The sequence below is a fragment of the Manis javanica genome, chromosome 5 (genome assembly GCF_040802235.1).
Source record: "Manis javanica isolate MJ-LG chromosome 5, MJ_LKY, whole genome shotgun sequence".
In the NCBI taxonomy this organism is placed as follows: domain Eukaryota; kingdom Metazoa; phylum Chordata; class Mammalia; order Pholidota; family Manidae; genus Manis; species Manis javanica.
This window is the reverse complement of record NC_133160.1, coordinates 167,195,771-167,217,692: the sequence shown is the minus strand read 5'-3', so window position 1 is coordinate 167,217,692 and position 21,922 is coordinate 167,195,771. Positions and strand designations below refer to the sequence as shown.

The window sequence follows — 21,922 nt, the reverse complement described above, 5'->3', positions numbered from 1 at the left end:
GACATAAGAAAGAACTTCCAGCAAGACACAGCGTCCGGCAGAACAGATTTCAAAGCTATATTCTCCTTGGGAGGTCATCAGTTATTTGCCCCAAATTGCTCAGGTGGTTATTCTGTTTCAGCGTTGTTGCATGGGGATGACCCCCAGCACACAGGAGTGTGATGAGATTTAACTGGAATAACGGAATAGGTAAGGGTGTCCCTTTGGGCAAAAAAAATCCAGGATGCCCAGTTACATTGTAATTTCAGATCAACAATGAATGAGTATCAGATGCTTGTGCAACATTTGAGATATACTTTATTAAAAAATTATTAGCTGCTTATTGGAGATTCCAATGTAACTGGGTCTCCTGTCTTTTGTCTGGGGAATAGCACATTGCCTACACTCTACATTATTCTTAATCCTTTTTTCCTAGCCCCCTAACATGGTACTGGACATAATCCTCAAAAAACATCTTTGAATAAAGAAATTAATGAATAGATGGAGAATGTAAGAACCAGAGAGGCATTTGTCCGAGGTGAAAGCTGCCCAGCTGGGAAGTGGCAGGAAAGAGCCTGGGGTCTGCGCTTCCTCACTTCCGGCTCAGCGTTCCTTCCTCCAAATCACGTAGTGGAACAAGTGGAGGAAATTGCCAGAAGAGCAAGGTAACCAGGGACGGTGCTGAGTGGACTCCCCAGTTCCCTAGGAAACCTTCATCATGGTCGGCACAAAGATCATGCTCTTTTAAAATGAAGGAATCATTATCAGTCTTACCAAACTGTTTCTTCAGGGCTTTGCATTCGAACAGAAAAGGCATCATTTTCTTCTTGGGGTTTTATTTTTCTCCTCGAAAAAAAGAAATCATTAAAGATAAAAAATTAGAAACCTTCTCTCTGGACCTAAATAATCATGGGGAAATTTGGAATTTGTATTTATTCTGTAATAAAATAAGAAATGATTGCTTTTTCAAGACTGTCTAATCCAGTTGTTACCGAGTTTGAGCTCACGCCACTTGCTGCACGACGTGCCAATAAGACGAGGTGTTGGGACAAAAGGAAAGCAACTTTATTCAGAAAGCCAGCAGACTGAGACGACGGCGGACTCACGACTTCAAGCACCATCTTAACTCAGAGTTGATTTCAAGCTTCTTTTACCCTGGGGACAGGGGAGGCGTGGGGGGTGCAGGAGAGGGCTGAGCTCAGGAGACAGACGGCAGACATCGGGGACCCCACAAGGGTCCAAGGAGAGTTGTGAGACGCCTTGTCCTTGACCAGTTGACTCTTGTCGACAGAGGCTTGGTCACGATGTTCCTATACATCTTTGACAAAACAATGGTATTTTCGTACGTGTTTCCTTATTTCCTCCAGGGAGGCAGACTTTGTGTAGGGGCCTATTTGCAGAAATCTCAAGCCGGAAGCAAAATCCCTTTTGATGATTAACAAGCCTGCACGCAGGGCTGCTGGGGGCTGAGCAGAGGCTTTTGGCCCAAATATTAGGGCAGCAAAGGAGACAGAGAGAGTATGATGGCAGACATACCAAGCTTTTTTCACCCTTTTATACAGTGATTGCCAACCTTTTTCAGTAAAACTATTTTTACAGATACAATATTACACAGAATTCCAACTTATAAAAGTGTTAAGCAGGATATATGTTAGTTACACATAGTATGCTCTAATAAAACATATAATCAATGTAGTTTTAAAATGCGATTTACAAACCAAAGTGGAAATGACAGACTAGAACTGAAAGCTTTATATCTTGCGTATATCAGGTGGGGTTGGAGTTTCATGTGCCTACAATTTCATGCTGATCTCAGCAATCAAGTATTTCTGCATTTTTAGTTGCAAAGTGTTGAGAAAGTCTTGGTTCATGCATGATTGCAACTAATGAAAAGATTTTTAAAAAATTCACCTTGCAGTCCAAGGATATTTAGTTAATAGAGATGTCAGGAGATATTATATTTTCAGATTTGCTGAAAACTAATCAAGCTTTAGGAAGGCAAGTGGACGTGTGATGTTGCCCTAGAACTTGGTGTGTGGCAGAGTTGTCTGGCTCTCTCCACTCCCTCTTCTGGAGTAATGAGTCAGAGCTGGGCATTGCTTAACAGGGCTGCTGTTTCCCAGCCCCCTACTCTAGCCCCCCTCCACCCTGGCAGGTAGGTGTGGTCAAGTGACCAAGAGTACCCCGTCCCTCAAGATGGGAGTGGAAACGATAGGGGTGTGGATCCTAAAGACCGCATTTGTGCCTCCCCCATATTTTCTTCCTCCTTCTGAAAGATGGAACTAAAGTGTAAAAGCAATTCAACTTCCACTTAGCCAGTAAGACACGAGGTTATGGGGGGACCCCAAGGAACAGACACACCTAGGGACCTGGAACATTCATCTGGAACTGGTAAGTTCCTGATAGTTTCCAATAATTAATGATGTTTTGGATGAGATTGGTGGTGGTACAAATGTGATTTTTTAAAATATTGTATGAAATGTGTTAACATTAAAAAAATCTACATGACTCAGCAAACCACTACTTTTCAAATAGTTAAAGAATGTCACATAATTATGCATAGATCAAAGATGCATTCAAACAGATTTTAACATAGCAGAGTCCCCAAAGTTCATTGATAATCATTTCAGATTCCACATTGCAAGTAACATGTAAGAAATTTCCACTTCGATATAGGGTCAAAAATGAATTCCACAGTTCTCTGAAAACACTATCCAAATACTTGCCCTTTTCTGATCAAGTGCCAGATTTTCTTTACATACTTCAACTAAAAGATGTATTTCATAGATTAGCCAGACATTAAAGATTTTCCAAAATATAAAACAATGACACCCTTCTATTGTTTTTTTAAGTTTTGGAAAATGATTTTTCTTAAAGGTGTGCTATGTGCTTAACTGTTACTTTTATATACATGAGTAAATATATTTTTTCCTGTTTTTCAATTGCTTTATATGGATTATAAGCATATAATCTGCTTTAATCTCTTTGAGGGCTTCAACAATTTTAAGTGTGAAGACTGTGACAGGCCATTCCAGCACCTCCTCATACTCAGCACACGCGTGCAGACGCCCTTCCCCCACATCGATCAAACTGTTGAAGTGCATGTTATCTACATGATCATTTAAAAAGGGCAGTGGTCTGATGGAAACGACTTTGTTGTATTTCCTAAGAGGCCCACTGGAACCGACATTGTTCCATTTGAACTTCATCTTGTACCAACGGAGTGAGGCTGGGAGAGGCTGGTGACTGGCCCCCAGGTCACAGTCAAGCAGCGGAGCTGGAGGGGAATCTAAGGCACCGACATGTCCAGCTTTCCCACACTTGCCTCTCCAGGGTGCCTACCAAGTCTGTGCTTTGCCTGGAGCTGGCAGATGAGCAGCATAGGCAGTGCATGTTAGCCCTGCCCCCCAGGCCCCAGGGCAGCCCCCAGGAATGCTTACACTGAGGGAGGTCCCATCTGGACACAGCTCCTCCTAAGTCCAACAACTTGGGCTATTACTGGATCACTAGTCAACTGTAGGCTCACAAGCCTACCTGCACCCTTCTCTCCAGAGGTGACTTGTACTTCGATTTTGTTTTCTTTTTAAAGTTAACTTGGGAGTCCAAAGGCCTCTCTTCTTGAAAGGAGTGGGGACCTTGAGTTCTGCTTTAAAAAGCCTCTAGTTATGAAGTTTAGGCAGCATTGGGAGGTGGCCCAGGGCTGGCTATTGAGCACCCCCACCTCCCCACCCTCCTAAACCCAAAAATCTTGGTTTATAATCCAAGCCTGTGGTCTTCTTTCATAAATGTGGTCACTCTATACGCACCTATTGTCAGTTTTCAATGTTTCGAAAACTTCCCCATGTATGCACATACAATTCGCATCTTAAAAATTTAGCATGCTCAAGGAAAATTATGCTAAGTGTCCAAAATAACCAAATAGCCTTTGGTCTGGCATGTTGAAAGTGTGGCATTTGCTGTATTTTAAAATCTTTATGGTAGGTTTTTTCCCCTTTAATTTAGATTTAAAAATGTCAAATATATCAGTCTTTTAGTTTTGTCATTCTTGGAAACATTAGTGTTTGTGACTAAATTTCCCCAGGTGTTTTTAGTACTCTTACTTAAACTCCACTATTTAAAATTCAGAACTAGGATCTATTTTTAATCTAGTCTGGTGTAGGGCCAAGATAAGAAATCCTATTTATTTCTTGATTACTACCCACTTTTACCTTTGGTTTACTGAATAAATTAGCTTCCCCAGATGTGAAAAGTAGCTTGTCCCCAGTCCGAACACTCAGGGATAAGCCCATCTCTGTACTTTGTGGTAGGTGGAGGCCCCAGCTTTAATTATAGCATTTCTTTTCCTTCTCAGCTTTTTGATAATGTAAGCAATATGAGACTTTCTGGAAGGGGGAAAAGTATTTAACAGGACTGTGAGTTTATAGACATCTTTACAATGTTGTCTTTCTAGTAAGATGAATCTTTCACAATTAATTTGGATGCTTAGGAAATTAGTTTTTAACATCTAAATGCATGTTACTGCTTACTTTTGAAGGCAATACCAGAAAAGTCACAGACTGCCTCAAGAACTTGAGCATCACATGGGATCTAGGAATCGTCAGGTCCAATGCTTTCAGCTTGCAAATAAACTTAGGCCCAGAGAAGGGTAGCAAGTGGCCCAGGTCACACAGCAATCTGGTAGTTGGGACAGAATGGGATCCAGGAGCCCTAGCCCAGCCCCTCCTTGGGCTTCTCTCCCACCACACACCAGTGGATCTGCAGTGAATCTAACAACTCTGGGTTCCTGAACCGACTCCCTCCACACTGAGGTTGCAGGCTGGTGAGGTGTGAGAGTGTCAGGCAGCTTCCCTGTCCCATGGCCCCTCGTGCCCCCATCACACAAAGGCAGCGATGCACAATGAAGAGAAAAGATATTTAATTATTTGTCGAGTCTCTTAAAGCGCTCAAAGTATTTCCACAAGTGCAACGGGAGGGATTGCTCTCAGCCAACATTTACCAGTGATTCCGACACACACAAAAAAACTCCCAGTCACCATGCTTTATACTTACTTTTAATTTCTGCACTGGAAAATTAAAAGACGGTGACAATGATGACAGCTTATTTTACCGTGACTTCATTAATCTTTGCTCTTGGGGGGCAGAAGGGGCGAAGAAAGACAGGAACACATCAAAGCATGATGGTGAGGTGGTGGCAAGATGCCTTAACCTGGCTAACGAGGGCTCTAAACACCTGGGAACAGCACCCTGGACGCGCTAGCTTGTAAACACTGACAGTAAACGGTTGAGATACATTTAAAAAAAAGAATGAAAAAAAGAATTCCATGATTCCATTCTTAAAATTGAGCACAAAAACCGACAGTGAAATACAATTCATGTGCGTGTGCCCCATCTGCTCTGGAGGCGGCCATACGGCGCTGCACGCGCTTCAGGCGGGCAGCGTCTGGACACCCACCGCCCTCTGGCTCTGAACTGCCGCGGCTGCGCCGCCTCTCCCATGCACAGCCGCTCTGCAGGCAGGGAAGGGGACCAGGCCTCTTGCCGGGCTGCAGAGCCACGGGGCGCCGTCTGTGTGCTCTCGAGGCTCCGCCTCTGGAATGTTCTGCACTTGGGCTGGGCTAGGTGGTGGATTTTAGTTAGGCTCCACACATTGTTTAAGCGCTTGCTTTATTTCTCATGTGCAAACCGTCACTGTCTAAAGCTTTCAGAAGGACGTGTACAGACACGAACACCCTGCAGAGAGACGGGGGCAATCATGAGGCCCCCTCCCTCCTGAGCCGGGCGGGGGTGCAGGGGCACGTTACAGGATATTTAGATGTGTTCTGCTGCGGTTAGACTCTAGTCCCTGATTCGGTCTGTCCAAAGGAGGGGTCCTCAGTAGGTGATTGTCCACTCTTTGACAGAGGCATCGTGGGAGGTCGTGACCAGCGTGTGCTCGTCCAGCCAGGCCAGGCTGCTGACATGGTGGAGTCGATGTGCATCTGGGGAGAGAGAACGGCTTTTACTGGAATACCGACTCCTGTTGCCACACACACCGCAGACTAGGAAGATGGGACAGGCGGTGCCCAATCCAAAGGACCCTGAAGACAGAACTCGGACTGCTGCTCATCAGAACCCTTTCCCTCTCTTGGGAGTCTGGTGGTGGGTGGCCGCAGGCCTCCTTCCCCGGCACTGCTGGCTGCTGGGGCTTAGTGGCATCCAGGACACTCGGACAGTCCTGATCAGCAAAAATGTCCCTTGGGAGGCAGAACTGCCTCTACCCCTGGGGTGGGGGTATCGATTTCTTTTTATGCATAAATTAATGAGACAATACACAAATTACAACGAATAAAAGGCCGAGGAACACAGGGTGGGGGCCTGCCTGACCTTCCCTCTGGAAGAGGTGCACTGGGGGCAACCGGATTCCGGTGGGTCTCATGCCCTGCATCTCCTCCCTGCCTGCTCAGGTGGTCGCCCGCACCCCTGCCGTTCCCATGAAGCCAGGGGGAGCCCCAGGATGTCAGCCTGTGCCCCATCTGGGCTCTGGGGCCTAGAGGGTCCAGCGCCTTGCCCACATGACCACCCGCTTTCCAAGCAGAGAGCTTGTCCATGTGCACGCAGCAGCCTGACCTCAGGCTGACTGTGCCTGGGCACCTCCACCCACTGGTCTGCTGTGTCACGGCCTTTCACGTCTCACTACAGAAGTCACTTTCCTCGTAGGCAAGAGGGCTGTCTGCGCTTGTTCTGCCCACCTCTGGGCCGCCCTGGCCCTGTGCCTGTGGCGTGGGAGAGCTCTGGGGGGGCCTCAGACTTATCCTTCAGCAGGAAAGGGGCCTGCTTACATCTAACACAGAGGCTGCCTGCTGTGTAGGGAACAGATGAGGGGGCAGCACACTGCACACGAGGACGGGGGGACCCTTCAGGACAGAGAGGCAGTGGGAGGTGACATGGGGACAGGACACCCATCCTAGATCCTGGGGTCACGAGCCACGCGTGGCTAAAGAGCCCTGGGAGTGAGCTCCTGCCACATGTGGAAATGATGTGGTGGGTCAAATGTGGCCGGTGGAGAAATGCTAAGTCCCCCTGTGGCTCCCACTGTGCTTCTCTGCCTGTGAAGGGTGGACAGTGAGAACCTGGCCGTGCCTTTGGATTCAGGGGTGGGAGGAGGGGAAAGTGCTGGGGTCTGAATGGTTGTGTCCCCACCAGTTCTGAGGTCAGAACGCTAACGCCCCAGGTGAGGGCGTCTGAAGGTGGGGCCTGGGGTCAGCGCTCTTGTGAAAGGCCCCTCAGAGCCCCCTCGCGCCCCCCACGTGTGAGGGTGTGAGAAGTCTGTGACCTGGACCACTGCCTTCACCTGGCCCTGCTGGCGCCTCATCTTGGCCTTCAGCCTCCAGGATGGCAAGGAATACATTTTTGTGGTTTATAAGCTGCTCAGTCTGTGGCAGTTATAAAAGTCCAAAAGGACTAAAACAGAGATGTCAGGTGACCCCACGTGCAGAAGCATGTGCCCTACGTGGAGACCACCTACACTCTCCTGCTGGCGTGCAAGCACCCTCAGTCCCTCTGTGTGTCTAGCAGGGGCCAACAGAGCCTAATATTTGCTAGAGAGAATGAGGGCCATGCCTGTCTGGGGTCACCTCCCCGGAAGCACAGAAGGGACACTTGAGCTCTGGGACTGGTGCCTGGAGAGCTGAGGCAGGTATGAGAGTCACCTTGGATCTTAACCCTCGTCTCGGGGTCACTCAGCGTCCAGACGTACACCATCATGTCCATGCCACCAGAGGCAAAGTGCTCGTTGTCCGGTGACCAGGCCAGGCAGACAATCTTTGCATGGTGTCCATAAAAAACATTGTTCTCCTATAGTCACAGGGTGAAAACAGAGAGGGGGAAGGTCAGGGGTCAGGCCCACCCTCACAGTGACAGTGACCAGGGCTGACATTTACTAAGTGCTTTCTCTATGCCAGTCAATCTGAGCAACTCACTGGGTGCTTGTAAGAATCCCAGGTGCCTGACGCTCACACCTTAGAAGAACTTGAGGCCGAGAGGTGCAGCCCAAGGTCAAGCAGCAGCCATGATGCCCCAGGAGCCTCACGTGCCCCGAGTCACAGCATGGATCACATGCCAGGCGCACCCACTTGCCTTCAGAGCTCTCAGTCTGGGGGGACAGAGCTCTAGGATTGTGTGGGATGTGAGGAGGTTGGCCTGCCTCTCCCCACACACCCACTTTTGAGTCATCCAAAGCGTGTGGACTAGAGCCCAAGGTGGGCCTGGTTGGACCTGCAGGCACATGAGGTGCATCCCCGACAGCCACAGGCTTTATGCCACTTTTAAAGCGTATCTCAGCCTCAAAGCATCACCTTACCAGGGATGAGGGGTTAATAGTTCCCTGACACTAGGAATGCTTTTTCTTCAGAGCATTCAGTTTTGCTCTTAATCCCTAGAAACCGTCAACCACATTTTCTTTGTCAACTTAACCTATTCAGCCTTGCAGATTATGGACTACTTACTAGCATGCCTTAAAGATGTCTGTGAATGCAAATGAGGTCACTTAATGTGATGCGTGCAAATCCGATGAACGTGTAGGAAGGAGGCAGAAAAACCTTGGGGAGGCAGGTGTTCTCTGTGATAATGGAGGTCTGGGCTATAGGTGTACTCACGCGCCAAGTGTGGACCTGCATTCAAGCGTGCCTTTCATCATATGTAAATTTTACAGCAAAACATAAAACTAAGAAAATGTTCAACTCTAGTTATCAAGCTGAAGTATTTATGGGGAGATGTACAGATGCTGGTAATTTACTTTAAATGCACCAAAACCTAAGATTACTGGATGGATAGGTAACATGACAGTAAAATATTAATGGTGGCATCTAGGTGTAGCTCTGCTATAGATTTCAACAGCATCCTGAGAAGTGCCGGGCGTGGGGGGAGGTGGGCGCGGTGGACACCCTCCACCTGCCCTGTGCTGCCTACTCCAGTCACACCAGAAGTGACTGCGTCCTCCAAGGCTCTTGTGAACCTAACACTCAAGCCCCTCACACGTACAGTCCCCTCGGCTGTCCTCCCACGCCAGCTCTGCACGGAGTGGAATGAGCTTCCAGGTGCCTCTGCACTGGCCTCCCGCTGCCCTGCACTGCCTCGAGGCGCCACTGGCCTAACAGTCCTCCTTTACAGGGTTGTAAACAGCAGTAAGACTCAGAAAAATCTGTTTTAAGTGCTTTAACAAAGGAGAACAGTAAGTTCCTAGAGGCCAGGAAGTCACTTAACCAGTCCATGCAGGGGAACCAATTGGCCTGTGGGCACAGCAACCTGGGGGCTGCCCAGGTCCCTCTGGGCAACTATGTTCCCTCTCACCAGCAAGACCAAAGCTCCCGGAGGTCAGGGCGTCTCCTTGTCTCAGACAGTCACACTCTGAGAGCAACAAAGCCACGGCCCCCGCCTGCCATCTGCACTGCCCAGGGTGCGGACAGAGCAGCCGGTCCACCACTCACCGAGTAGCCATCAGCAACGCTGAAGACAGTGACCACTTTGCTGGCGTCGCACACGGCAAGGAAGGCGCCATCGTGGGAATACGCCACATCGGTCACGGGACCCTTGGCCTCCAGGAGCTTGCCCTCGTCTTTCAGTGAGGTGCCCAGGATGGAGTACAGGCGGACATTCCCGTCCTGCAGGGGACACAGGGGAGTGAGCCATGCTCCCAACACCCTCCTTTTTGGAGGGAGGGGCTGGGTATCCGTGAGAAGTGGCTCTTCAATTCCGACCCCTTCCACCAGACGAGTGGCTCCCTCTTCCTAAGACCCTACAGCAGCTCTCCTATGTGGGGAGCGCAGGGAGGCTGGGCAGTCTGAGGGGGCCGCCATGGAGCGGCCGAGGGAGGCTTTTGCTGGGGTGGCAGGATGCACCCAACTGGCTCCCAGAGGCCCAGTCCCCCACTTACCCCAATTCTGACGAGACAGCCTCTCACTTACACAGCTTGTGTCACCCCAAAACTGCCCAGATACCCTCCCGCAGAGGGCATGGGGGGTGGGGGCCTTACCGCACCCCCAACAGCCACCGTTTCACCGCTGGGGTGCACAGCCACGACTTCAGGCTCATAGCCGGGGTTCTCGATGCTGAAGCATTTCCTCTGATCCTTCAGCAGGACGATCTAGGAAACACGCAGCCAGCCAGTCAGAGCCACAGGGCCGTGGGACAAATTGCAGCCCTGCGCTGGGCTCCCTCCCAAGCCTTGCTGGAGGCGGGGCAGTGTGGGGGCCGCTGCACTCGTTCAGTTCAGCCGCAGCTCCGTGGCCCTGAGGACAGCCACGGTCTTAGTACTGCAGTGAATATTGGCTGTTATCACCGTCACGGGCTGCTGCTGTCACTAGCGGCACCGACTTCTTGGGAAGCCACTGGGCATCTGAACTTCAGCTCCTCCCACTGCATAAGGAGCACGACACATGAGCTTTGCTGAACAGAGCCCTCCTGAGGTTCAGGAGGACGGAAGCGTGCGGCAGTGACGAGGCTCTAAGCAACACTGGACATGACACGACGTGCAGACTCGGGGTTCTGGCTTCCCAGTCCCGGGAACACCTTCACAGCTCCTCCCAACTGCAGGGCGTGTCCCTCCCGATGTGGGTCGCAGCATGCCTCCCACAGCCTGGGAGATAGGGCAGCGTCCCACCTGACCGAGAGGCTGGGCCCAGGCGCTGACTCCAGCCGCTCCATGACTCTCTGCTGCCCTCCCTTCCCTCCCTCCCTGGGCTCGACTGGCCCCAGGAAGTGGGAAGACAAGGGGGCAGGGCTCATAGCAAGGGGGCCTGGAGGCACCATGCTGCCCCTCTCCTGCGCTCCACCCGATCCAGGCCCTGCCACGGTCCCTTACTACGCTGGCTGGGGCAGGACAGAGTGCTGGGGCCCAGGCCCTACTGAAGGGCTCTGGAGACAAGACTGGGGTGGGGCTTGATCCTGACAGCCACCTCCTGCCTTTGGGGACAACTCGGAGTGGCCTGCCTCAGCCTCCGAGACATAAGAACCCAGCGGTGCCCAGAGGTCATAAAGGTAGACTGGATGCTTAGGGTGCCTAATACACCTAATAAAGCAGCAGAAGCAGCTGAAGCCCCCTGATGGGCGCCATCCTTGCTAGAGCTACACGCACTGTGTCCCCACAAGACGGCAGGTCACCTCCCAGTTGTTCCGAGAACGGGGTACAGTGTCTGCCACATGCCCAAGGCCACACAGCACCCACGTCCCCAGCCACCACACTGTATCTCCTACCGTCTGATGCACATAGCAGATGTCTCTCCCCCAGTGGGGACCCTCTGTGGCCCCTGCCTCACTTGCTCCCTACTGTCCCCCTTAATTCTAACTTGCTGAGCTGTTTCCAGACAGTGTGGCCTAGATTTGACAGCTCTGGCTTTATCCACTGTACCCCTGCCCAAGCTACCAGCTGTCCCATGAGTGGCAGGCCACCCTCCTCCGCCTCCAGGGGCTTCTGCTTCCACGTGCATTGTAGGGTAAGGGACGTTGGAAGGGGACCAGGAGATAGGCAGCAGCACTCTCATTACATCTACTACTGAAAACAGCCCTTGAGAAACATTCACCTGTCATCTCAAGAAATGGACTTTCCTGACAGGTACTAGGGGACTGGGGACATAAGTTTGCCCAGATTTGCCTAAGGGGTGAAGCTTGAAGCCAGGTATTTCCTGACCTAAAATCTCAGGCCCCTTCCAGCTACTGACCCTCTGGCCTGCAATGGGGAGCTCTACAGAAGCTTCTGCCTGGAACGGAGTCACGGCCACCCTGGAGGTCCTGGGAGCAATGGCACATCACAGAACAATCCTGCACACCTGACCGCAAGGGTCCAGGACTCCCACTCAGGCCAGCCCTGGGCACACACATGGCACCTGCCAGCCTACCCTCAAGCTGACCCCGCCCCCACCACCCGAACTTCGGGTAAGCCCCGAGACCAGCCTCAGATGTGGGACTGACATGAGCCCACTCCAGACAGAAACTGAAGCCCAGACACGTGGAGCTCTGCCCTGGCAGGCAGCCGGGGAGGCCTAGTCAGTCGCCAAGCTCTGGGAAGGCCATGTGGTCCGACAGCAGCTGGGAAAGAGGCCATTCCCCTTCTAGAACGTGGCCTTCCAGTGCCCCCACTCCACTAATGTGCTCCAAGCACATCCCTCCTGTACCCCACTGACGAGCTGGGCTGCTGCAGTAACTGCTTGGCAGGAAGTCTGCGTTATCTGGGACACAGAACTCTGCTGTCCCTGAGGCAATTAAGCTCACAGAACAGAGCCGGGCAGCGGGCCTGAGCGCAGCTTTCTTTAGCAGTTTGTTACTCCTGCCAGCAGGGACTCAGCCACACCTGCCTCTCTGATCTATACGCTGGGGTGCCCAGGTCTGCTGGCAGACCTCTGCCACAGAGCACACTCCTGCATGAGGTGGGTCAGCCTGGGATCTCAGCCAAGGGTGCTGCACTGCAGAAATCCCAAAAGAAAAGGTGCAGAGGGGAACCTCACTGTCTTGAGAACCAAACTCTGTCCTGGCCCAGGGGTCACCTGCCATACCGGGGCCTGGGGCAGCTGGGCAGCTCTCTTGACGACTGTGTGCCTCAGCCTCCTGGTTTAGGAGCGAACTGCATGGTGCAAGGAGGCTGACACATCCTTTCTGATGCTCCTGTGAGCTGCTAGGGGTGAGAAGCTCAAGCCCAGAGAAAGAGGAGAATGAGTGAAGTCACACAGCCCCACAGCCCAGGGCTGGGCTGGGAACAAGAGTGGAGACAGAGCTGCAGGACTCATGGGTCCATGGACATGCAGGGTGTCTGACGTCCATGCTCAAGCCCCAGCTCTGCCCCAAAGCTGCAGACCTCAGCCAGCACTTTTGCTGCTATGCCTCCGTTGCCCCACCCGTCAGGTGGGGCTAGTGCCATGCCTGGCTGACGGCACTGTGAAGTGGGTGGGGGTCGAGTGAGGAAAGCACGTGAAGCCCTCATCACAACACAGTGCCCAACAGAAATGCCTGTCACAGCTCCTGTCGCAGGGACACAGACACCACAGGGGCAGCTCCACCCAGCTCTCCCAGCCCGGGTGGGAATGTACCTGCCCGATGCACACGACCACGGCATAGCCTCCGGGGCCGACAGCCACGCACTTTGGTTGGACATCCAGTTTCACGACGCCCTGTCCACTACCGGGGAGAAGGGAAACGTTACACTGGCTTGGGCTCAGTGCAGGTCTGAGGCATGCTGACGGGAAGCCCACGTGATGCAGGGCTCAGGACACCCTCCTGCCACCCAGAGAGGTGCAGCTCACTGACCTGGAGCAAAGGAAACGACTCTGCCTCTGCGGGTGAGATCAGAAACCCCAGTGGGGGCTGGGGGCGAGAGGAAGGGAAGGGAGGAACTCCGTGGGCAGCTGACGTGTGGGGAGTCCCCGCCACCCCACGGACACTGCATGTTACCATTAGCAAACATTATCCCAGCTCTGATGACTGTCAGTCCGAGACACGGGCGCCCAACTGAGCGTGACACCGGTCACCTGGGCCTGCCCGTCAGGGTGGAGCGCCTGCCAGGTACCTGAGGCCTCAAGGACCCTCTCCATGGTCTGAGGCAGACCCCACTGTCACCTTCCTTTACTGGTAAGGCAGAAAGAGGAGGGGGTAGGAGGCTGGGGCTGGGGCCTGTCCCCCTGGCTCCCCAGCCAGGGCCCACACCTGATCATGGTCTGTGCAGGCCACCTGGACCCTAACTCACACCTGGCCCAGGCCCTGCATGGGGTGGAAGGGTGCTCAAGGGGGGCGAGAGTAGCAGAGGGAACGTCATCGGTCAGCAGCCACTGCCGGCAAAGGGCCTGTGGGCAGAGAGGCGTTCTGGCCGGCCTGCGTCTGGCTGCCTCACCTGTAGTCCCTCAGCGTCAGGTTGGTGTACCGCACTGTGTCATCCATGCTGCAGCTCACCAGCTGCCCAGCGCTGTCCACGGTCATCCTGGACACTTGGTTCGTGTGGCCTTTCCCAGCAAAGGAGTCGTTCTCCCCAGTCTCTGAATCCCAGTAATGTGGGGCAGGGGTTAAGGCAAAGCCTGACCTCTAGGACGTGGCGTAGGTCCCACTGGGGAGCCGCCCCTCGTCCCGGGAGCAAGTTAGGGACGGGACGGCGAGCACAGGGCCTGAGGGTAACTCCCCATTCACGGCCAAGGCTGAACTTCAGACAGTAGGCGTGCGTCCAACTACAGGTTGGTGGGCCACTCCTACCATGCGGAGATATAAACAGAGCAGGGAGCCGCCCGTAACATGCTGCCCGAGGCCAGCAGGGTCGGTTGGTCATGCGGACATGGTATGGTCAGCGGAGTGAACAGATCATGCGTCTGTAGTGCGCCCCCGCGAGGAAGAAACAGCCTCTCAGAGAGGGGCCTCCTTGTTGAGGCTGAGCCAGCACCTCGCCTGTTCTTTTTGTACCTGCTGCCGAGCTTGTGACCAGCAGGAGGCTGGCTGGCTGAGCCCGCTGCTCAGCTGCTGGCTGCCTGGTGCCACCGGTAAGGCCCAGGGCCAACCTACCTTGCAGGGCTGGTTGTGGACTGAGAGCTCCAGCTGCCCAGGTGTGCAGTGTGTATTGAGGTTTTTCATTTACGACAACAAACGAGACTCATTTCAGATGAAGATTAGTGGTCCCTGTAGGAGGCTACATGTCCACTCTCACTGACACACTGCAATGGCAACTTCAGCCATCAGTACCAAAATACTTGTCAAGCATCAGAGGCTAACATCATAACCCGCCGGGGCTGGGGACAAGCAGGGAGACGAGGGGGCAGCAGCCTCGGGGCCGGGGAAGCCTTTCCCTGCATCTCTTGTGCAAACTGCCACACCATGCAGAGACGAAGCAGGTCTGTGGAAGCAGGAAAATATGGGGCTCCTGGACAGCCCTTCCTGGGGGTCGGGCAGCACACAGGATGGGAAGCAGGTGACCCAAGGGCAGGCCCTCCTCACGGTGCCACTGCTCCCATGCAGGGGCAGAACAAACCACCAGACCCACCACAGGCACCCTAAATGGGACAGTCCTGGGAGGCGGGGCCAGCCCCAGGCCACAAACGCTGGGGAGTCCCAAGGGCTGCCACACGTACACCACCTGGAAATATCCTGGAGGGACTGCAAAGAGCCCCCCCGGGAGAGGACGGCTGGATCCAGCCCCAGTGATGACTGTACAGGAGGCGCATTAAGTGATCTGAGCTTTGGTTTCCCCAGTTTTAAAACAAGAGGACTATTGACAGGCTCTATTTCCTTTTGAGTTCCAGGATGTATGATTCTACTGCTTGTGACAGGGATACAGATGGCACTGGTGTCATGTACAGGGGAGAAGTAGCTTGAGTCCAGTTCAGCAACCACTCCAGGCTGCACAGAGCAGAGACCCCTCAGGTCAAGGCCACGGCCCAGATCCGGAGGCCCCCAGTGCGGACATGGGTACATCTCAGCGGCCAGGGCTGCTCACAGCCCCGCTGCGGCCACCTGGCCTCTGCTCCCTGGGCAGGAAACCCTCGCCTTGCCTGCCAGCAGCACTGGAGACAGCTCTGTGAGTCAAAGGATATTAATGTGTCCATCGTGGCTCCCAGAGTAGATGTAGGACTTGCCTCCATTTTTATGCACCGTCAGACACTGGATTGATTTGCTGTGACCCTGTGGAGGAGACAGACAGGGCAGGGTGAGCTGGGGACATGCCTTCCTGCTCCTGCCACTTGCCGCCTGCCCTCAATACCACAGCTGACGTGTCCTGGGCCCATAGCCCTGTGCCCGAAAATGCCTTGCAGGAGCCACGGTCAGCTTTCCCCAGAAGACCACCTGACAAACCCCCCATCCACAGCCTCTCCCCGAGGAATGTATCTCCAACCAAGGCCAAGGACAGGATCTCATCAAAGCACAGGAGCTGAGCACCCAGATGGTGCAGACTACGCCCTGGAGCACCCCAAAGGGTAAATGCTTCTCATACTGGCACCGATGAGGATGAGCCTCAACAGACACAAAACAGCAAAATTGGGGTCATCTCAGGGGAAGCAGGTGGGGAGACCTCCAGGCCCCCCGACAGTCACATGTGCTGCTGATAGTTTATTAACTAGAACCGTAACTCAAGCCCTGACTTGTGAAGTTTCCTTTCTCCAAATGCCTGTCAAGAGTTCAGCTGACTGAAAACTCTGATCCCCCAATTTCTGCTGGCCCCCACCCCCCTGAATGGTACAGAAGCTTCTGATACAACAGACATTTGTGGCGAGGGCACCACTCTACCTACCCTGTAACTGCTCCTGGGAGGGAACTAGCCAGCTGAGCAGGGACTGACCCTGGCTCCTGCTGGAGGCAGGCGGCTCTGTGCTCCATCAGCAGTGTTCCACTACCGGGCAGCACAATGCCCACATGGGCTTTCTCCCAGGAGCTTCCCCCATGTGGCCTGCAGCTTCAGGGAAGGGCCACTGCACCCTCAGGGCACCGGAGAACCCGGGAACAGACACACAGAGGCACTTCGCCCTTGGTCTCCTGCCAGCCAGAGTCCGGCCTGGAGGTCTCTCCACCTGCTACCTTAAAGCATGGTCCCCACACAAGCATCAGTCTCACTGCGGGTCTTGCTCTACACAGCCTGGGGACTTGGGACTTGACCTTAATGACACGACTGCTGACCTATGCACGTCCCTGCCTGGTGCAGCAGCCTCACCTGGGAACCTGGGGAGAAATTCGAGCTCCCACACACCTCATGAAGTCCACAGGGGATGATGCTGTGAGCACTGGGGATATGGCCCAGCCACCCTGCTTCAACACGCTGGCCCTCTGCTGACTGACGGGCCCTGGAGCTTGAGAACACCACTGCAGCTGCACAGCCCTATCCCAGCCGGGAGCCGCCCCTACAGGCTGTCACTGAGCCCTCTAGGGCCGGCCAGCACTGAGCCCTTTTGGGAAACTCTCAGGTCATTTGAATGTGCACCTAAGTGGAGAACCACCATTCTAACTCCAGCCTTCCCTTGCGCCCATGCACGTGGCTTAGGAACCTCTGCGGTCCAAGATCAGCACGAAACAGCCTGGGGATTCACACACGTGTGATAAGAAAGCAGAGCGAGTTTTTTCTCCAACTGTAAAAGGCCACAGACTCCCCGAGCTGAGTTGGGGATAGAATAGGAGCCCAGCACGTGGGGCCAGAGCTGTTTGCAACAGTGACATGAGCAGAAAAGTTAGGCCCAGGCCTTCCTGGCCCCCAGGGTACCAACAGACTTGGGGAGATACCAGGACGGCCCCCTGGGACACTGTGGGGCAGCCCAGGGAGGATGCTGTTTTGGGCAGAGTGGGGCTGACAGTCATGCCTGGATCTCTTTAACACCTTCTCTCCATCACACTCAGACACCCAGGGAGGTGACTGTCCTGGCGCTCAATCCCTGCCCGCCTCTTCCCCAGCCAGGCTGCACACACCTTCGTTTTAAATGCATCACCCTGGGCCAGCAGCCCATCGAGGAGGCCCCAGCGCCCTGTCCTCAGGACCAAATCAAAGAAGCTTCTGTGGACCAGGTGGCAAGGGGCCGGCAGTGAGAGCCCATGTGTTTCCCAGCCTTGAAATCATGGCTCAGTCAGGGGTCACCCCTGGGGCTGCCAGAGCAGCGTGAGCCCAGTCCCGAGCTCCCACCTGGGACACTGCCTCTACCACGGGAGGCCGCGGCGGGCAGCCCGCACGGCCCGTTTCCCCAGGAGCTCCAAGCTCCTGCTCTGGCTGCCAGGCCTCCTGAGACGTCCACATCACCAGGGCTGACAGAGGGAGGCCGCACGACCCACCCACAGGGGCACCCAGGGCAGCCTCTGCTGACCAGCTGGCCCCAGAGCCTACTGGTGACGGGGCCCTGCCAGCCCTCCACTGCTCCGTTGCCAGAACTCCAGGCTGGGCCCTTGAGGCCCCTGACATCAGGCCCACCTGGTACCCTAACCGCACGTCCTCCCCACTGCCATCTCTGCCCCAACCACACAGAACCCAAGGCCCCTACACCCTTTCTGCGGTCCAGCCCCAAGGCCGCTGGTCCTCCTCGAGCTCTCTGCAGGTTCCCACTCCGCGGTGATGCCCCACCTGCCTTGCCTTGGGGCTCAGCACCTTACAGCCCGTGGACTCCTAAGGGAGGCCACTCCCCTCAGGACGTAATGACCCCTGACGCAGGACAGGAGCCAATGACCTGAGCACCCAGGCCCCAGGTGTCCAGCTCTTACTGCAGCCCAAGAGGAACTCAGCACCTGGCCTTCCACCTCTGTTAAACTGGCATCCTGAGAGCAACAAGCGCCCTGCCATCCTGCCAAGGCCCGAGGGCTTCCTCCCCTTTGCAGCTGGTGCACAGCTCTCCTCCTGCCAGCCCCTAAAGGCAGAGCCACTACCCAGGGCAGCCTTACCTTGATGACCCGCAGGGGTTTGCTGGGGTTGTTTCTGTCCAGGTAATTGATGTACCCGGACAGGGACACGCTGAGGAGGTGGTCCTTCTGCCACAAGCAGCCCAGCTGCTGGTCCAGAACGTTGGAGCCCATGGTAAACGTGTCAACGACAGAGTTCACATTGACATCCCAAATTTTAGAGGTTTTGTCTCCGGAAGCAGAAAGCAAATGGGCGCTATCAGGACTCCAACTAATCTACTCAAACAAAACAGGAGTGTGAGAGAATTGTAGAGTGGGAGGCGACCTCAGAGAGCAGCCTGCCCGCAGCCCTCCTCCTCAGCAGGGAGAAGCCAAGCCGGGGGGAGGACACACCCACGTGAGGACGGGACTAGTATTCAGGCCTTCTGATCCGGCCCCGGGCCTCTCCAGGCCACGTCACCCTTCCTGCGTGACCCTGACCTGTGCACCATGGCACCTGCTCTACACCCCTCACTGCAAGCGTCCCCTTGAGACCGTGCACTGATGTCCTCACGCCGCGGACCACGCCCATACTCACAGCATAAATCCCTCCATCGTGAGCCTTGCTTCCTCCCAGGGCGCACACTTTCTCTCCTGTCTTCCCGTCATAGATGTGTATCTTTCAAGAAATAAAACATGTGGATCATATGTGTACATGAGAGCACATGCTCAGAAGTCAGCTCTTCCTTTCATGGCTCCATCGAGGGCTTGCTCCCCCAACTCTGAACAAAGTAACTAATCCAAAGCAGAGTGCTAATCGAGTTCCGAGCTCCATTTGAAAGGAGAGAGATGAACGGTATGTCCACCATGGCTGGGTGACACAGCCGGGTGACCGGGTACCTCCAGGAGATGGGGAGGAGGAGGCTAAGTTCCTCATGTTCACACCGGCCTCGGTGAGTCCCTGTGCCTCCGACAGCTGGGAAGCAGCCAGAGGAGCCCCCACTGCCCGGGCCCCACTGCCCTCACCTGCCCATCAGCGCTGGCCGTGGCAAATCTGTTCCCGTCGGGAGAGAATCGCACACAGTTGACAAAGCGGGTGTGATCCTGGGGGAAAATGTACAGTTATCCACCTGATGACAGGAGATTCTGGCAAGTTCTCTACGAAATACGCAGCCTCCTACAAACATCATCTACCACCACTACAGTGAACCAGCAGTCCACAGGAAGACTTCAGAGCCTAAACCGAACACGTCCAGCCGCTCCTGACTCACTGGGAGGAGTGCTCAGCACGCCTGCCTGGGTCCCAGGCCCATCTCTGTCTGGCCCCCAGGGGCAATTCCCTTACCTGAGGAAGTGAACCCATTCTTTCCTCCACCAGGAAGGGTTTACGTAAGAAAATGGTCCTTTAAATCCCTAAATGCCAAGGTGCCAGCACAATGCCTGCAGCCCCCCTCCCCCCACCTGCAAGCACACGTTAGGTTTGAACTATTAACTCTCCGGAAGGCAGGAAGGGCTCACCGCCTCCACTGGTACAACCCTAACCTCCAGGAAAGGCTACCCGACTCACTGCTTCCCACGGCCCCTCTGAGGCAAAGCAGTGACTGAATTTCAATACACAGCTACTTGTGTAGCCAGATCCGCACACGTCCATTATAGACTGGATTGTGCCCTGGAAAGATAGATTGAATTCCCAGTACCTGTGAATGGAGACCTTATGCATAAATAGGGTTGTCGAAAATGTAATCAAGGTAAGGTGAGGTTACTAGGGTGGCCCTCGACCAGAGACCAGTGTCCCGTAAGAGGCAGATTTGGACACAGAGAGAAGACCACATGAAGATGGAAAGAAGCTCCATAAGCCAAGGAACACCTGGGGGATCAGCGTCTGGAAGACACAAAGAATCAGAGGAAGCACAGCCTGCTGAAACCTTGATCCCAGACCTCTGGCTTCCAGAAATGAGAATCAATTCCTGTTGTTTAAGCTACTGTTTGCAAACCTCGTTACAACAGCCCCAGGAAACTTACCTGGGTAGCAAATATTTCAAAGCTCATGTAATAACCCTTCAGGAACTATGTGCCCATTGCACTAGGGCAAGAGGAAATCCAGGAATGATAAACTGGGTGCCAAGGTTTCCCAACAGGGGAGCCATAGAACCAGGGTTGGAAGGAATCCAAGTGAGCGCAAAGCCCAGCTGGGAGGGTCTGCAGAACAGACTCCAGAAAGCCCCTCCCAGCCCGGTGATACTCAAAGCCTGAGACCCTCCACGTGTCCTCGCGGGGACAGGGGCTCATCACTGCTGATCCAAGCCTGGTCTCCACCTGCGGGTGAACAGCCCACCTTCCAGCCTGTTTCAGTGAGCGGGGTCGCAGCCCCATGACTGCTCTCTGACAGCAGAGCTGATTCCCTCGGGGTCACCACCAGCACCCCTGATGGAGGCGGGACGGCAGCAGGGAGCCATCTCCGTCTAGACCTGGGGTCTGGCTCTGTGAACGATGGGACACAGTCCCCCTTACTTACACTGGCTGGCCAGCCCTCTGCCACCACCTGCCTCCAGTGCTGAGGCTCCAGCACATGCCCAGCAGGCGCCATGGCAAGTACCCAAGGTGACAAGGTCCCCAAGGCATCCCAGAAGTCAGGATGAAACTGAGGCCACAGACGCAGTCTCGCTCTGGTGCCCAGAGCACCTCTCCTGCTCCAGCTTGGCTATGCTTCGCCTTCTGGTTTCTCCTGCGCGCCTGCCCTGTCTGTGCTGAGGCCACCCTCTCCTGCTCTCAGGTTCGTGTTCCTCGTTTTCCAGCAGGTGGGCCCCTCAGTGACCCAAGGGAAACCAGTCAACGTTCAAGCTGGGATGTTCCAGCCCTCCTGCTGTCACCACCATCACACAGCCACCACCCCCTCCCATGAGGGGCCTGGGCAGCCCCAGGCTCGCTTTGTGCAGGAGACAGCCAGGCCCAGAGAGACTGGGTTGGAAGAGCCAGGGCTCCTGTTTCTTGTCCAGAGCTCTCAACTGGTCTGTGTCGGCTGTGGCCCATTTGGCACAGAGCCATCCAGGGGTCAGATCCGTAGCTTCTCAGGCTGACAGCCACCTGCCTGAGGCTGGAAAGGAGCTGGTCGCACAGTGAAGGCCCATGCTCCTCGGTCCTGTTGGCACTCTGGGGCCCAAGACCCCCTGCCCTGTTCTAAGTGTCCACTACAAATGGAGACCTCGGGGCTAAGGGGTGCAATGGTGAATGCCAATTTCCCTATACTGGGTGAAGGAACATAGGGTGAATTAGAGAAATAGCCTCCATCCAATTCCAACTCATGATGGACTGCAGTTTCACTGGTTCCTGGAGGGATAGCAGAGCACCGGCCTGTCCCGTCCCTGGCTCACAAGAAGTCAGGACGACCTCCCTAAGGGCAGCCCTGCCTGACTGCCCCAGCTCTCTGGATCCAGGTGCTCGGTCACAGCACTCAGCATCCCTGCGTCACGGGGGACATCACCTGTGCTGATGGAGTGCGGCCCATCTCCTGTCCCAGGCCCCAGGCCTCAGCAGGCCTGTGTAAGGGGCCCAGCTGGCCTGGGTGCAGTGAAGGCCGGGTGGAGCAGACATCCCAAGTATAGGACTGTGTGGACTCTGGGCCTCTCCAGGCCCCCGCTTCAGCAAACCCTCCCTGTCA

The 21,922-nt window shown here is 54.5% G+C and overlaps 1 protein-coding gene across 1 annotated transcript in view; it reads right to left on the bottom strand.

Annotated features, from left to right (window-relative positions):
- Positions 1-4,872: 4,872 nt before the first annotated feature.
- WDR1 (WD repeat domain 1) overlaps positions 4,873-21,922 on the bottom strand; it is a 40,259-nt gene continuing 23,209 nt past the window's right edge. Inside the window, exons 6-15 of the mRNA XM_036990872.2 lie at positions 19,291-19,368; positions 18,863-18,943; positions 18,328-18,561; positions 15,513-15,600; positions 13,832-13,988; positions 13,035-13,122; positions 9,989-10,099; positions 9,444-9,617; positions 7,668-7,812; positions 4,873-5,957 (exon numbers count right to left, since the gene is read on the bottom strand). Coding sequence (XP_036846767.2) covers positions 5,851-5,957; positions 7,668-7,812; positions 9,444-9,617; positions 9,989-10,099; positions 13,035-13,122; positions 13,832-13,988; positions 15,513-15,600; positions 18,328-18,561; positions 18,863-18,943; positions 19,291-19,368 — 1,263 coding nt within the window. The 3' untranslated portion in view covers positions 4,873-5,850. The remainder of the gene's footprint in view (positions 5,958-7,667; positions 7,813-9,443; positions 9,618-9,988; positions 10,100-13,034; positions 13,123-13,831; positions 13,989-15,512; positions 15,601-18,327; positions 18,562-18,862; positions 18,944-19,290; positions 19,369-21,922) is intronic.